General features: G+C 44.5%; 1 protein-coding gene across 1 annotated transcript in view; it reads right to left on the bottom strand.

Annotated features, from left to right (window-relative positions):
* XKR4 (XK related 4) overlaps positions 1-13,323 on the bottom strand; it is a 330,762-nt gene extending 317,439 nt beyond the window's left edge. The window contains exon 1 of the mRNA XM_002692650.5: positions 12,388-13,323. Within this exon, the coding sequence (XP_002692696.2) occupies positions 12,388-13,181 (794 nt within the window). The 5' untranslated portion in view covers positions 13,182-13,323. The remainder of the gene's footprint in view (positions 1-12,387) is intronic.
* Between the last annotated feature and the right edge of the window lie 2,615 nt (positions 13,324-15,938).

The raw sequence follows: 15,938 nt of genomic DNA, 5'->3' as shown, positions 1-15,938 counted from the left end.
ATCTGCCCAGGTCTTGGCCCTCTGTGAGCTCACTTTTGGCTGACTTCTGACCTGTGTGATAATCCAGGACTCAGGTCAAAGTCGCTCAGACTGCAGGCCCTGCTGGTGCTCTCAGTCTCAAGTTGATCCCATAAACTTAAACATATCAGAGCTTGAGTTTTTGCCTTCTTGGCTCCTAGAACAAACTCATTTAAAGGAAGCTTGGCCTGGCTGGTGAAGCTTTGCTGTGATATTGTATATATTGGGTCAGTGAAATTTTCCCACTCCTACAATCCAAGGATTAAAAATTCATCCTCTTATTATGGAGTGAAATTCTCCATCTTCATTCATTTATCTTGTAGCTATATTTTCCTTCTTGCAACTAATCAATGCATATTTTACTGAAAACATCCCCCTACTTCTATTAGCAGATCAGAGAAAGGGATGAATAAATTTCCAGAGAATTTGAACGTACTTCCTTAATAAAAACGTCAAGTTTCCTCCCTCTTACTCATTTTATTCCAATCTTATTTTATTTATTCAGTTTTTATTGAAATAGTTGATTTACAATGCTGTGTTAGTTTTGGTATACAGCAAAACAATTCAGTTATATGTATAAATACATTTATGGTTTATTACAGGATATTTAATACAGTTCCCTGTGCTATACAGGAGGATCTTGTTATTTTTTTTGAAGTCTTTATTGAATTTGTTACAATATTGCTTCTGTTTTATGTTTCCATTTTTGACTGCAGGGCATGTGGGATCTTAGGTCCCTGTCCAGGGATTGAACCCACACCCCCTGCCTTGGAAGATGAAGTATTAACCACCAGAATGCCAGGGAAGTCCCTGTTTATCTTTTTTATATATAGTAGTTTGCATCTTCTAATGCCAAATCCCTAATCTATGCCTCTATGCTTTCCCCTTTGGTAATTCTAAGTTTGTTTTCTATGTCTGTGAGTCTGTTTCTATTTTGTAAATAAGTTTATTCATTTCATATTTTAGATTCAACATATAAATGATATAGATAGGTATTAGCCTGTGTGTGCTCAGCAGCTCAGTATTATCTGACTCTTTGGGACCCCATGGACTATAGCCTACCGCCTCTGTCCATGAAATTTTTCAGACTAGAATACTAGAGTGGGTTGCCATTTCCTTCTCCAAAGATCTTCCCAATCCAAGGATCGAATCTGTGTCTCCTGCACCTCCTGCATTGGCAGGCAGATTCTTTACCACTGTGCCACCTGGGAAGCCCAGATATTAGTATATCCTTAAGTAATTGTAATGATTTACTTTTCAGATGTAGGAACACAACTAACATTTAGGCTTTCATTGGGATGGTGTTATATCACTTAGAACTCAAAATTTTCAAACCCAATGATCACCAATCAAATCAGGAAAATCCCATAGGATATCTGTGACTGTCATTCTTAATAGTAGAATATCCCCTGGAAATCTGAAACCCTGTGGGATATCCTTCCTAATTTATGTGATAATAACAGACCCAAGTACTAAAACTCACTTTGGAGAGTCTTTGAGAATTGACCTACATTTTAAAAAGTGATTGTTATTAATTTTACTTTAGTAAAACAGTAAAGTAATGAGCTGAAGACTCTACCAAGAGGAAACAAGCATTTACAAATCCTTTCCCTTGCTTTCATAAAGGACCATTTCTTCCTTATTACTGTTACATTGATGCAGTGATTATACCATGAACTAGTGATGGAAGTGATGAGAGACTGTTTTGTTACTGTTACTGCCACAATGGCTGCCTTTGTGTTGAGTATTGACTCTCTGCTACTGAAAAAAGACCAGGAAAGTAGAGAATTCAGTTCAAAACTGATATCTTTATTCATAATCATTATCTAGGCAGCAGAAAGAAAAATCAGACTGCTATTTACACGGATGAAATCTCTGAGGCTAGGGGTTCAGAAAGGTGACTTTATCCTTCTTACATAATATACTTGATGGGAAGTCAAATCAAAGTCATCTCAAGGCTTTTTAGACTCTTATTCACTGTAGATCCTACTTTTTCTATACACGCCTGATTTTGATTGACTAATCCTCACCCACCCACACACTGCCCACTGCTGTTTGTGTAGAAAGATTCCCCTGACACGAAAACAGGGCATGTACATATATTAAGCAAAAGAAGCAGAACTTATTCAGTCTACTTATGAATCATAAAAAGGAGACAACAGTTTGACATACTTCAGACAATTTTTAAATAGATACTTAAGAAAAAAAATTTTTAGTGTAAAAATCTGAAAGGTTGTTGTGAGGTTGAAAATTGCACAGTGTCACGACAGATCTGTAGCATCCTAAAGATCCAGGTGATCGCCAGCTGGGAAGGGTTAAAGGGTAGATCTCTGCTTTGAGCAGAATGTAATACAGGCCTGTTTTTCATCAGCTGCGGGCCTGGATACAGTCTCTTTGTATAAAGTTTAATTCAATTTCCAGCATATTAAATCACTGACAGTGTAACCCGGGACAAGCTTTTAATTTAAAAGCAAATCTAGTTCTGACAACAGCCTTCTCGTTGATATAATGGATATTTCTTTTTAAGCCTCTGAAGCACTGTTCTTATTTGCTAATCGTAGCCCTCCAGCTGTGTGGACCTCACCACATGAAGCACAGAAGGAATTCTGGCTTCCCAAGTCTATATGGCACATCTCTTAGAATCGGTGATATGGAACACTTTGAACGTCAGCTTCAAATACTTAGATAATGGGCTTTAATGAAAATGGTTTAATTTCATTGGAAAAATTGGAAATGCCACAAAATAAGTTGCATTATACAATTAAGCTTAAGATTCTCTATGTGCTAAGTAATACCAGTTCCTGGGTTTCGGATGTGAATACCGTCAACTGTGGAAAGCACCTTGCAGATCCCCTTTGACCCACTTATACAACACCACAGTGATGACCTGAGAACACATGTTCTGGTGCATATACTCTGAGGCCAGATAAGCAGAAAAGAGTTTATAAGAGGGTGTATATTCAGTCATGTCTGACTCTTTGCAACCCCATGGACTGTAGCACACTAGGCTCCTCTGTCCATGGGATTTTTCTGGCAAGAACACTGGAGTGGGTTGTCATTTCCTCCTCCAGGGGATCTTCCCGACCCTGGGATCGAACCTGCTTCTCTTGCGTCTCCTACATTGGCAGGTGGATTCTTTACCACTAGCATCATCTGGGAAGCCCATAATAAGAGCAGGATCTATATTTCGAAAGAACATAAAGGTTAATTTTTAAAGATTTTTGTTTAATATCTGCAGAAAGTAGACTTTCACATATGGACCTGGAGACTTCCAAACACTGTTTTTGAGGCTCAGTATATGTTTAATGGAACTTTGCTGAAAATGGGAGCTATATTGTACTTTCTTGTGCTGCAGGAGTGGGGAGTCAAGGGGGACAGCAAAAAATATAGATTCTCAATAGGCTTCCCATACTTTTTTCTACATTTGCTTCTTTTTTGTCCTCCTCTACTTTTCAAGGATGGGGTTTAAAAAAAAATTAATGCACATTTAAGTTACTTAAAGTGACAGAGTTTTAAACATGAAAAGAACCTTAGATATTATTTTTATTGTAATATAATTGTTTTACAATGCTGTGTTAATTTCTGCTGTACAGCAAAGCAAATCAGCAATATGTGTATGTATATGCCCTCCCTGATGAGCCTCCCTCCCACCTCCCCCCACCCATATTATTTTTGACCAATCATATCATACAGGCAGAAAACTAAGACCCAGAAGGAGGAAACCAAATGAAGATGTAAACCAGTGGGGCCATCAGCAGGTGCTGTCACATGTAACCCAGGACAGGAGGTGACCACCTGGGGTCTGAGCTACCGAGTGGCCCCATCATCTCTTCCGACTGCCCATTTAGTCTGATTCCCCAAAGGCAGCTTGCCCTTCTAAATAAGATCCATCACTGATATTCTAACTATGCTCTCTCCCTTCATCTTCATCTTAGAAAAGACCTAATGGTGTCTTCAGACCACCTCTTGCCTCTAGGGGATTCCCAGACTGATTCTTTTCCATTTTAACCCAACTTTTCTTCCCCTTGCGATCAGTAATCATGTGAGTTCTGTACATATATTGGACATGGAAGCAACATTTCATGGTTATAAGAATTATGGTGATGATGGTGGTGGAGGCTGTAATAGTAGAAGCTACAGTCTTTCTTGGAGTAGACAAACAGGGGCACTGAAAATACTAACCATCATTCTGTATAAAGCATATACTCAGAAGGTCAAGTGTAGGTAAGAATTAAGTGAAAAATATCCATCCCAAAGCGCCCCCAGTCTGACTTTTCTATCAGAAAGAACAGGACAGTAAAGATGGGCTTCTAGCTGCATCTTTATCAGAGGATAGCCAGCATTTTGTCAATGGTAATCTACAAAAGAGCTGGGCAATTTGTTACATTACACCTTTTCTGATTCACTATAGCCTTAGAAACCCAGAAGCAAGAAGGCAGGAAGTGCAGCTACACTCTTACAGAGAAGAAATAACAACCCCTCTGCTTCATTCAGTTCAGTTCAGTTCAGTTCAGTCACTCAGTCGTGTCTGACTCTTTGTGACCCCATGAATTGCAGCATGCCAGGCCCCCTGTCCATCACCAACTCCCAGAGTCCACCCAAACCCATGTCCATCGAGTCGGTGATGCCATCCAGCCATCTCATCTTCTGTCGTCCCCTTCTCCTTCTGCCCCCAACCCCTCCCAGCATCAGAGTCTTTTCCAATGAGTCAACTCTTGGCATGAGGTGGCCAAAGTACTGGAGTTTCACCTTTAGCATCACTCCTTCCAAAGAACACCCAGGACTGGTCTCCTTTAGGATTGACTGGTTTGATCTCCTTGCAGTCTAAGTGACTCTCAAGAGTCTTCTCCAACACCACAGTTCAAAAGCATCAATTCTTTGGTGCTCAGCTTTCTTCACAGTCCAACTCTCACATCCATACATGACTACTGGAAAAACCATAGCCTTGACTAGACGGACATTTGTTGGCAATGTCTCTGCTTTTCAATATGCTATCTAGGTAGGTCATAACTTTCCTTCCAAGGAGTAAGCGTCTTTATTCACAGATGAGCAAATATTTGCTGGACATGTATTCCTATATAAGTTAAGTCCCACAGTGACTAGAGTAACTGTATGATTTTCCTTCCTGACCGGCCATGCTAACTGGAAGGGAGTCACATGGTATGGTGGTCAGAATTACACATGACATTCAAGAGGATGTTTCCTGTTGAGAATTATTGAATGCTTTTTCCCTTGAAATTTATCAACATATTTCAATTGTTTTACAAGATTATACCTATAAGCACTTTCTCATGACTAGTACCACAATGCACCTTATATTTGATGGTGCATTAGAGTAATAAATCCAATTCTAATTCCTAATCTTGCTTCCGTCAGCTTAGACTGTGTTCAAATTCTAAAACAAGTCAAAGAAATCTGCTCATCAGGTTAGCCCGTGATTCCGTAGAAAGGGAAATCATTCTATTCATCTGTTACTCAGTGACTGGTGCTATTTAAACTCATAGGTACACTGTTCCATTCAAACTGATAAAATATAGAAAATATTTAATAGAAGTCATGTGTTTGGGTATTCGAACATTAAGGAATTTTTTGGTAAGTGACTGAAGAAAGACCTTCAAAGTTACTCACCCAAGAATTGTGGACACTTCATTTGTATAGATATTACTTTCAACTGTTCTGTGAAAATAGACTGAAATTTGTATAGATATTACAATTTTTTGGTAAGTGACTGAAGAAAGACCTTCAAAGTTACTCACCCAAGAATTGGGGACACTTCATTTGTATAGATATTACTTTCAACTGTTCTGTGAAAATAGACTGAAATTTCATGGGGTATAATAAGTATAACATTTTTTTACCCTTGTAAGTATATAGCTCAAGTGAATGGAAAAATTACAACTTTTGCATTTATTACAAAGATATTTATATCTGTGTAGTCTTTTATTTTTTTGTATCTCTCCCACCTCAGTATTGAATTCTAGCCCAGGATCTGTGCAGAGCTACATGACCTAAAGAGGGAAACATCCAAAATTCTATCTCAATTTCTACACTGAAATTGCAAAATGAAAGTAAAATGAAAGTATTACCTCAAAGATGAACCTGAGGATTACATAAGAAAGAAAACATGGAAACTCCCTGAAAATTGAAGTGTTCTACAAATATAATGAACAATGTTCTATGGATTTCAATAAGGTGAAGCCCACCGTATCTTAAGGAAAAATCTCTTCAAAATGTAACACACAACAAACTTTTACCAAGAACTTACTTTAGTATAAGTACAGTTAATTTTAGCCAAGCTGTTTTTCTGAAAAAACAACTCTTGCATGAAAATTACAACTCTTGCTCCAATTACATCCACACTGAATCCTTTAAAATCAATGAAGTTTTATGAATGAAAGGGATATGATCCAGTTACAGAGGAATTGATGACATATCCTCTGAACATTTCAACTGTTTGCCCCTCCTTGAATAAAACAAGGTTTGAACACTTTTCAACAGTCCTCACCCTTATAATCCTTCAATGGTTTCTCAATGCCTTCAGAATAAAAACTAAATTTATTTCATTGTCTAGCCCATCTTCACCTCCAGCTACTATCTCACAATTACTCTCTGTTCAAAACACACTTAACCTGCCGTGTTATTTCTTGCCTCTCTGCCCTTTCACAGAATTATACCCAAGACTCCACAGCCAACACCCCACTTTATTCAGATAGTAGATCTTCCCACCAAAACCTCTGCTCAAGCATCTGCACCAGAGTCTTACTTGAACCACTAAGGTGGATCGAGCTTCCTGTTTCTATCACAGTGCTTATTTTCCTGTATTGAAATTGTCTGTTTACTATTCCATCTTCCTCAGTCAGACAGTAGATTTTTTGAAAGAAGATGTGTATTTTATTCATTTTGGGGAAATAAGTAACTAGCATAGTGCCTTGCATACAGCAAGTACTCAACACAGATTAAGAGATAAATTAATATGCAGTAGACAGAACACTGACATAAGGGAAATGACCATTCCATTAACTCAGGAAAGGGCACCAATCTTGCATGACCTACATCAGAATTCAGGACTAACTCAGAATCAATAAAGTACTTTTTCAGTAGTTGAAGCTGTACCCAATACGCTACTTTCTTACCCATTCCTTATCTCTAGAACTTTTCATCATTGACAAAGCACTTTGTGCTTGTTCACATTCATTATGCCTTTTAATGCCACTACAAGATCATGTTTCTCAGCTGGGTTTTAGTGCAACATCCTCAGCATGTCCAAGTGGTATGGGAAGAGAAACACTGGGTAGACGCTCTGCGCTCCAGCCTCTATTCTGCCATTGAACCACTGTGTGTTATTAGGGAAACACCCCAACTTGTCTAAACTTAGCTCTCTCTTGAACTTTGCCAACCTTGTGTGTGTGTGTGTGTGTGCGCACGAGTGCTCAGTCACCAAGTTGTGTTCAACTCTTTGCAACCCCACGGACTGTAGCCCGCCAGGCTCCTCTGTCCCTGGGATTTTCCAGGCAAGAATACTGGAGTATGTGGCCATTTCCTTCTTCGGGGGATCTTTTCGACCCAGGGATCGAACAACCTGCGTCTCCTGCATTGGCAAGCAGATTCTTTACCACTAAGCCACTTGGGAAGCCCTTGCCAACCTTAGTGAAGGTAGACTGTCATTTTTAAGCACTGTTGTCCTTATTATCCAAATTGGCATTTGGAGGTAGCTAACTGAACCAGTAACAGAATTTAGGGTAAGACAAGGCTGGTTTTGACTCCAAGACACATCACATAATAGCTGTGTCATCTTGTGCCAGTTAGTTAATCTCTCTGAGCCAGTTTTCTCCAATATACATAGAGGTACCAGTGGTTGATTTTATTTTTCTGGGCTCCAAAATCACTGCAGATGGTGACTGTAGCAATGAAATTAAAAGACGCTTACTCCTTGGAAGGAAAGTTATGACCAACCTAGACAGCATATTAAAAAGCAGAGACAGTACTTTTCCAACAAAGGTCCATCTAGTCAAGGCTATGGTTTTTCCAGTGGTCATATATGGATGTGAGAGTTGGACCTAAAGAAAGCTGAGTGCAGAAGAATCGATGCTTTTGAACTGTGGTGTTGGAGAAGACTCTTGAGAGTCCCTTGGACTGCAGGGAGATCCAACCAGTCCCTCCTAAAGGAGATCATTCCTGAGTGTTCATTGGAAGGACTGATGTTGAAGCTGAAACTCCAATACTCTGGCTACCTGATGCGAAGAGCTGACTCATTGGAAAAGACCCTGATGCTAGGAAAGATTGAGGGCAGGAGGAGAAGGGGACGACAGAATATGAGATGGTTGGATGGCATCATCAACTCGATGGACATGGGTTTGGGTGGACTCCGGGAGTTGGTGATGGACAGGGAGGCCTGGTGTGCTGCAGTTCATGGGGTCGCAAAGAGTTGGACACGATTGAGCGACTGAACTGAACTGAACTGAATGATTAGACAAGATGAGTACAAAAATTTTTGTAGGTTTTAAAAGAAAAAAGTACCATTAATAAAACTCTTGTTAATATGATTCTTGTTTGGCCAGAACAAAGTTTCGCAAAGAGCTCTGTACATCACATGATTACAAGGATGTAATAGATGTGCCTTTAAAAAGTTATTGACAATTTCACAACAGCTTAGTAAGTAAAGGCTCAGATAAGTTCTACTGTGAAGAGATCTGCTTAACTCTGTTTAACCCATGCACTTGAACATGGAACACATGCTAACACCTGGTGGGGGATCAAGCATGAGAAACCCAAGAAAGCTGTTCTTCGGGTGACTCTCATGACAAGATATTCAGAAACAAAACCCAAAATGGTAAAAATATTCTCCATTCTACCATCCACTGAGTTATCATTCGGAACATGCCTATTTGCTAGAAGACAATGAAATATGTACGTAGCTACACGTGTACACGTGTAGGAGAAATTCAGGTCAAATTTTAAGAGTAGGTCATAAACTCTAAAGGAGGAAGACTTCTCGATATAACTGACCACAGGTCTCATGAGGACTAAAAGGTGTTCCGATTGGGCATTTCTGATTCCCACAGGTTGAGCTGCATGCTTGGTAACTTCTGGGAGCATATGACATGAACACAAAAGAAAAGTACTTCCTCATTCATTCACCAGCACAGTCCTTTAAAGGTTTTTAAAGTCCTTTCTTCACATGGTAGCAAAAATTCACTTCATTATTTCAATGGTTCATTCCCAGTATCAACTCCTGCGACTTTAAAAGCTGCCATTAATTTCCCATTAGCAAACTTTAATTAAAATGAATATGTATCATTGCTTTAAGCAGTTGCATTTGTAATAAATGTATGAGTACATGCAAATCTTGTCCAAAATGTTTCAAATAGCTATTTCAGAACAAGCACTTTGATGGTTTTTCAAAGGATTTTGTCTACAGAGAGCTTTTAGAATTTGGCCCTTACCTAAAATAACTTGAATTCCATGCAAATACAATGGACAGTTACCAACCTACCTAAAATCTATTTTATTGATCTTAGAAAGTAGCATGTTTAAAATAGGAGTAATGACCTCTTAGCTTTGAACTATTCACACCTTTGTGTTTCTGCAACTTTTGTGTAAAATGCACTGGAAAGAAAAGCCAGAAAGAGCATAGAGATGCTCCTAATTTAAAGAATCATGGCAATTAAAGATAATTGTCTAATATAACAACCTGAGATGAACCACATTTCAGCAGTTTATTATCAAAGATGCACCCATACCCTCAAGTTCTATGCAAATATTCTACACCCAGAAAAGTTGAAATAATTCAGAATGCATCTGAGTGTTAAATTCCATGAACTCTCTGACCCCATTTTAATTTCCTACATTAAGCTAAAGTTTGTGGTGTTTTGTTTTGTTTGCTTTGTTTTTAATATTATCAGGAGAAAATGAGGTTGAGTCTGAGATGATGCTTCCACCAAGTTACCCCACCATCCTCCAAATATCTTAACCAGAATCCAAGAACAGAAAAGATTAGACAACTCACATATGAATTATTAAATGATTATTCTGAATAAGTAGACAAACATGTAAAAACATTTCCAGTATTACTTCCTCCCAAATGACCACGTGTTAGCAGAATAAACTTCTGAGCCTTTATAGAAAACATTGTAGAAATGCTTAGCAAAAATGAACCCTATGTCCCCACAGTTTCTCCAAGGGTTGGGGTGGTTAATGCATTTGTCTTACAGCCTGTGATTTTCCTTCTGAAGTGAACCTTACCGGTTCTGCCCCATTCCCCATAGCTTTGCTGTATGGCCAGTTGACCCAGTAGCTATGGTCTCACTGAGATGTGTCTGGGAGGCCCTTTTCTTTTCCTAATTATTTCTCACTTTCTGCATTTTATGTTCTGAGATATTCAACAGCATTTTTCAATTGGGAAAATGTTTGGTCTGGAAGGTCCAGTAAAAACAACTACAATTTGATACTCAGTTTTTCATAAAGTATCAATTGGTAAGAAACATGGATAGTTCTTCAGTTAATGGAACTGAGAAGTGTTTCCCTTCTTTACATAAATCTAGAAATTTTAAAGGTAAAAGGGAGTGATTTTTCAAATCCTGCATGAAATTTGCAGAAGTTAACAAATGGAATGTTAAGCTTCATTTACCACATTATCAGATTAAAACTGCTAATCATATGAATCCCAGCCACTAAACAATTTCAGTAATTAAATCAAGCATTTGAGTTCTTCATCAGACTTGAAGGCACCAAGCTGTCTTTGCAGTAGTCAACCATGGGAAATAACAGTTATCACATTTAAGTGACTTTTTAAAAAGTCCTTTAAATCCAAAGTATGGAGGTTTCCAAAATCAATTTGTCTGACTGCAAAGCATATAGCACTTTTCCAGGTAGTATCTGCTTGGAAAAAAAAAAAAAAAGTTTCTCAGTTTGAAAGGTCACTACCTATGCAATGCTTACCCTGCTTTACAAAGCAATGGTCCTGGAAAAGGTTGAAAAATTATCACACGTGCTCTTCTCAATGAAAACACCGCACAGTTCACCATAAAGAAAGAGAGATTTTCAGTTCTGTTCCACAAATTCTCTGAGTTGTTTCCACACAGGATAACTTAGCATAGTTAATGACTTGTAGTTTTTTTTTTAATCACAAAAATAACTACAAATGAAATCGTAAAGGGCACTAGCATAGCAGAATGTAGCCCCATACCAGTGCACTTGTGAGGAAGTTTCCTCATTTTACTTCTACTTACTAAGCTGTTTAATTAAAAAGGGGGGGGGGGACCCAAAAGCAAAACTCTAGGATGTTAGCATTTAAATTGTTCAACATCAAGAATTTTTGTAGCTGTAAAATATCACTTCAAAGAGCCATCAAAAACACACAAATTTCAGAGAAACGTGTTCCTGAGCAGATTGCTTCATTATATTCCTAAATCCAGGCAGTGACATCTCCAATGATGATTCCCTCTGCCCAAAGAGTTGGCATATCAGACAACAAGCAGAAAAGCATGTCAGTGAAGATGCCAAGTGTGATCAAAGTTTACAAGGTGCATCACCCTTTCCCAAGGGTTCTTAGTTCTCCAAGAAATCAGATATGGGGATGTTGCAAGATAATCAGGAAGTGCACCATTGGAGTAAGTCTCAGTCCAATCCCAGGGACAGGAAGCCTGGTGGGCTGCTGTCTATGGGGTCGCACAGAGTCGGACACGACTGAAGCAACTTAGGAGCAGCAGCAGCAGTCCAATAAAGTGTACTTGCTTTTATGTGGAGATGGTTATAAATACAGATATAGATATAGACAGTCTCCAAAAGAGACAAGTGTGTCCCTACTACGCTCTCTACTTGAAATACTTCTCTAGCGGTTATCATTAAAATGTGGCTACTTTTGAAAAGCAACAACTCCCTTCTAACTAGAACCAGCAGATTCTTCTCAGGGAACAAAAGAAGCCATCCAAATTGCAACATACATTTCAAACCCAACATAATTAAAGAGGATTTTTTTTTTCTTCTTTTAGAAGATGTAGTCGGAATCCTCTCCTCCTCGCTGAAACAGTATGAAACAGTATCTCTAAAAATGTGTTAGGGATGATGAGGGAAGGGTGGTAGTGTATAAAGAGAGAAGCTAGTGAAGCAGAGGGAAGACGGAAGGGATGGAGTGCTCAAAGCCACTTAGTTGCCCTTCCCTTGCTTCTCACTTCTCTCCACCCTAGGTTCTGATTGCAAATTTTAAAATGCAAAACCCAGTTTTAAAAACAAACAAACAAACAAAAAAACCCAACGAGATTGTGACTTGGGTTACCACCAAGGCAACCCTAAACAGGTCTCGTCAAAAGCAAAGCGGTGGGCATGTAGTAGCGGCAGCCAGTCCCCGTCCCCCCACCCCTGGTACGGTACCTCCAGAACTGCCCAAGCTGCAAGATGTGGGTGAGTGACTGCAGGAGCCAGATGCAGAAGGAACAGGACGCAGACCTGGGTTTGCCGCCGGCCCGGGCGGCCCCGCTGCTGTTGCTGCCGCTGTTGGTGGCGGCGACGTGGCCCTTGCCGGCGCTGGACGCCTGCCTCTGCGGCGTGGAGGGGCGAGCCTCGCCTTCCGCGGCCGCGGCCCCGCCGCCCACCGCGGTCTTGCCCTCGGCCCCGGGCTGCGCGCAGCCGGCGGCGGCCGCGGCGCTGTCCTCGGTGCTGAAATCGTGCACGAACCAGCGGAAGCTGAACACCTGCACCGAGAGCGAGCCCAGCACCACGAAGAAGAGCGTGAGCCCGAACCACCAGCGCTGGCCGCGCAAGTAGTAGTCCACGGCGAGCCAGATGTCAGTGCCCACGTCCGCGAAGTACACGGCCACGGCCGCCAGGATCCAGAGGCAGTCCCACAGCGAGTAGCGCCGCTGCTCCGGGCCCAGGCGCAGGCACAGCGCCGCCGAGCCCGGCCCGGAGCCGCCGCCCGGGCCGCCCGAGCCCCCGGAGCCGCCGCCCGAGCCGCCGCTCCCGGCGCAGCAGCAGCAGCAGCAGCAGCGCGAGCCGTCCGGGCAGCAGGCGCCCCCGGCCGCCTCCTCGTCCTCGGCCCCCGACCCCGACGGCAGGCCGGGCGCCAGTCCCTGCACCGAGCCCGAGTGGTCCGAGTTCTGCAGCGGGGTGAACGCCACGTCGCTGCCCTTCTTCATCTTCAGCCTCCCGTCTGACTTAGCGGCCATGATGCCTCCAGCGCGGAGGAGCGCCCTCCTTTATGTGGCACCTTTCCGCGCTGTCTCCTCCTCCCGCCACCTCCTCGCCGCGCCCCGGCTTCCCTCCCGGCGTGCGGCTCCCCTCCTCCTGCCCCTGCGCCGGCTCTCCCGCCGGGCTGGGCGCTGGGCCGGGCTAGCGGCGCGCCCTGAGCCGGCAGGAGCGCCGCCTGGCTGCCTGCGCGGAGCCAAGCTGCTCGCGGCGCCCGGCGCGCGCCCCGGCCCGCCGCCCGCGCCCCTCGCCGTCCCGGCCCCGCGGCTGCCGCCCGAGCCGCCGCCGCCGCCAGCAGCAGGAGCAGCAGCGGCCGCCGCGGCGCTCCTCGGACCTGCACATTCCTCTCCTCCCCTCGCGCGCGCTCCCTCCTCCCGCTTCCTCGCCTCCACCAGCTGACTCGGAGCGAGAGGATGACCTCATCCTTCTCTTCCAGCTGCCGCCGCTCCCGCCCCGGCTGCTCGGGAGGGGCGAGGGAGGAGGAGGGCCCCGGAGGAGGGGCCGCGGCCGGGAAGCGCTGCGGGATTGGGATGGGGTTGGCGAGTCCCCGGGGCCCGGAGGATTGATGGAGAGAGACGGTCGAGGGTCCCGGCTCACGGGATTGCGGAGAACGCCGGGTGGATTTGACCGACCCCGGGGAGGGGCGGGAGGGCGCGGAGAGAGGAGGGGTCCCCGAGTGCAGCCCGCGCGGAGGTCGGCGGAGAGTGGGGACGGCGGGTGTGGCACGGCGCGGGGCTCTTTGTGTTCAGTTCTGAGCTACGGAGATCTGGAGAAGGGCTAGGTGTGCAGCCGGGGCCGACGAGGGTTGGGAGAATGGGCTCGATTCGGACACCAGGGCCCTGAAAGCCGACAGCGGCAGTGGGTGTGCCCGGCCCCGGAGAGCCGGCGAAGGCGCGGAGGACCGGCGGGTCCGCGGGGAACCCCGAGCCCGCGCTCTCGGGAAAGGAGCGCGCGGCCAGATGGCTCCGGCTTCTCCGGAGAGGCCAGGCGCCCAGGATCGGGAAGAGGAGGGGGCGGCTCGGATGCCCTCCGCCGCTCAGGCCCGCGCCGCCCGGCCGATACCCCCGCGCTCCCTCCTCGGCCGGGAAGCGACCAACTGGTGGAGAGGCGGACCGGCGGGCCAAGCCGCAGCCCCCGGCCGCGTCCTCCTGTAGGTGGGAACCGCCGCACCCCTGGCGGCTGCTCGGGGCTCTGAGGGCTGAGGGGCGGGGCGGCAGCCGTGGGTAACGGGGCCCGGCCCGCGGGAGAGGAGTGGCGGAGCCCGGAGCTGACGCCACCTCCCCGGTCCAGAGGAGAATTACCTGCTCTTAAAGCGACAGGAGTTTCAGGCTTGTGTAGTCCCGCCACTCCAGAAATGACTGGAATAAATTAAATCTGTGATCACCAAGTTATTATAGTAACAGATATAGAGAATAGGCAAATTGAAAAGACTCTTTGAAATGCAGTCGATATAGGGTTCCGCTCCCCTTTTTTGTTAAGAAAACTTAGTCTGATTTGTTTCACTTAACTTTTGCAAATGTAAGAGAAGGGGACTGTAATTCTTAAATTATACTATGACTCACATGTTTTAAGCCCAGAGGGAAGTGAGGCAACACGTGTTACCCCGCCACGAAGAGCACCAGCGTGGTCTTCTAAATCTGGAGGCAAAACCTCACACCCTCGCGCTAACTTGCAGACACCAGGCTCAGTCTGAACTAGTATGTGCGCCATTCTTAATTGGTAGCCTTATGAAAATGTGCACACATTTCTCTGCAAGTAGAAATAGCCGCCCCAGGCATCTCCTACTACAGTTATCTGCTGTTTGAGCACCAACCTGATCAAAGTGGGATTTGCCCACTCTCGCCCTTTGTTCTTATAGACTGGTGCCTGCCCTGGGCCCCCTTATGGTGAACTCTGCCTGACAGTCTGGCAGGAGGGTGTTGGGCCCAAGAGCCCATAAATATTACCTGCTGCTGCTAAGTCACTTCAGTCGTGTCCGACTCTGTGTGACCCCATAGACAGCAGCCCACCAGGCTCCCCCATCCCTGGGATTCTTCAGGCAAGAACACTGGAGTGGGTTGCCATTTCCTTCTCCAATGCAGGAGAGTAAAAAGTAAAAGTGAAGTAGCTCAGTCATGTACGACCCTTAGCGACCCCATGGACTGCAGCCTACCAGGCTCCTCCATCCATGGGATTTTCCAGGCAAGAGTACTGGAGTGGGGTGCCATTGCCTTCTCCGAAAAATCATCTAGCATGTACAAATCCAGTATTTCTATCACAGTTCAGTTCAGTTTAGTCGATCTGTAGTGTCCAACTCTTTGCGACTCCATGAATCGCAGCACGCCAGGCTCCCCTGTCCATCACCAACTCCCAGAGTTCACTCAGACTCACCTCCATCCAGTCAGTGATGCCATCCAACCATCTCATCCTCTGTCGTCCCCTTCTCCTCCTGCCCCCAATCCCTCCCAGGAAAGAGTCTTTTCCAGTGAGTCAACTCTTCGCATGAGGTGGCCAAAGTACTGGAGTTTCAGCTTTAGCATCATTCCTTCCAAAGAAATCCCAGGGCTGATCTCCTTCAGAATGGCCTGGTTGGATCTCCTTGCAGTCCAAGGGACTCTCAAGAGTCTTCTCCAACACCACAGTTCAAAAGCATCAATTCTTCAGCATTCAGCTTTCTTCACAGTCCAACTCTCACATCCATACATGACCACAGGAAAAACCATAGCCTTGACTAGACGAACCTTTGTTGGCAAAGTAAT

This window comes from Bos taurus, chromosome 14 (genome assembly GCF_002263795.3).
Source record: "Bos taurus isolate L1 Dominette 01449 registration number 42190680 breed Hereford chromosome 14, ARS-UCD2.0, whole genome shotgun sequence".
Classification (NCBI taxonomy): domain Eukaryota; kingdom Metazoa; phylum Chordata; class Mammalia; order Artiodactyla; family Bovidae; genus Bos; species Bos taurus.
The sequence above is the reverse complement of the archived record's forward strand: the minus strand, read 5'-3'. Positions and strand labels throughout refer to the sequence as shown.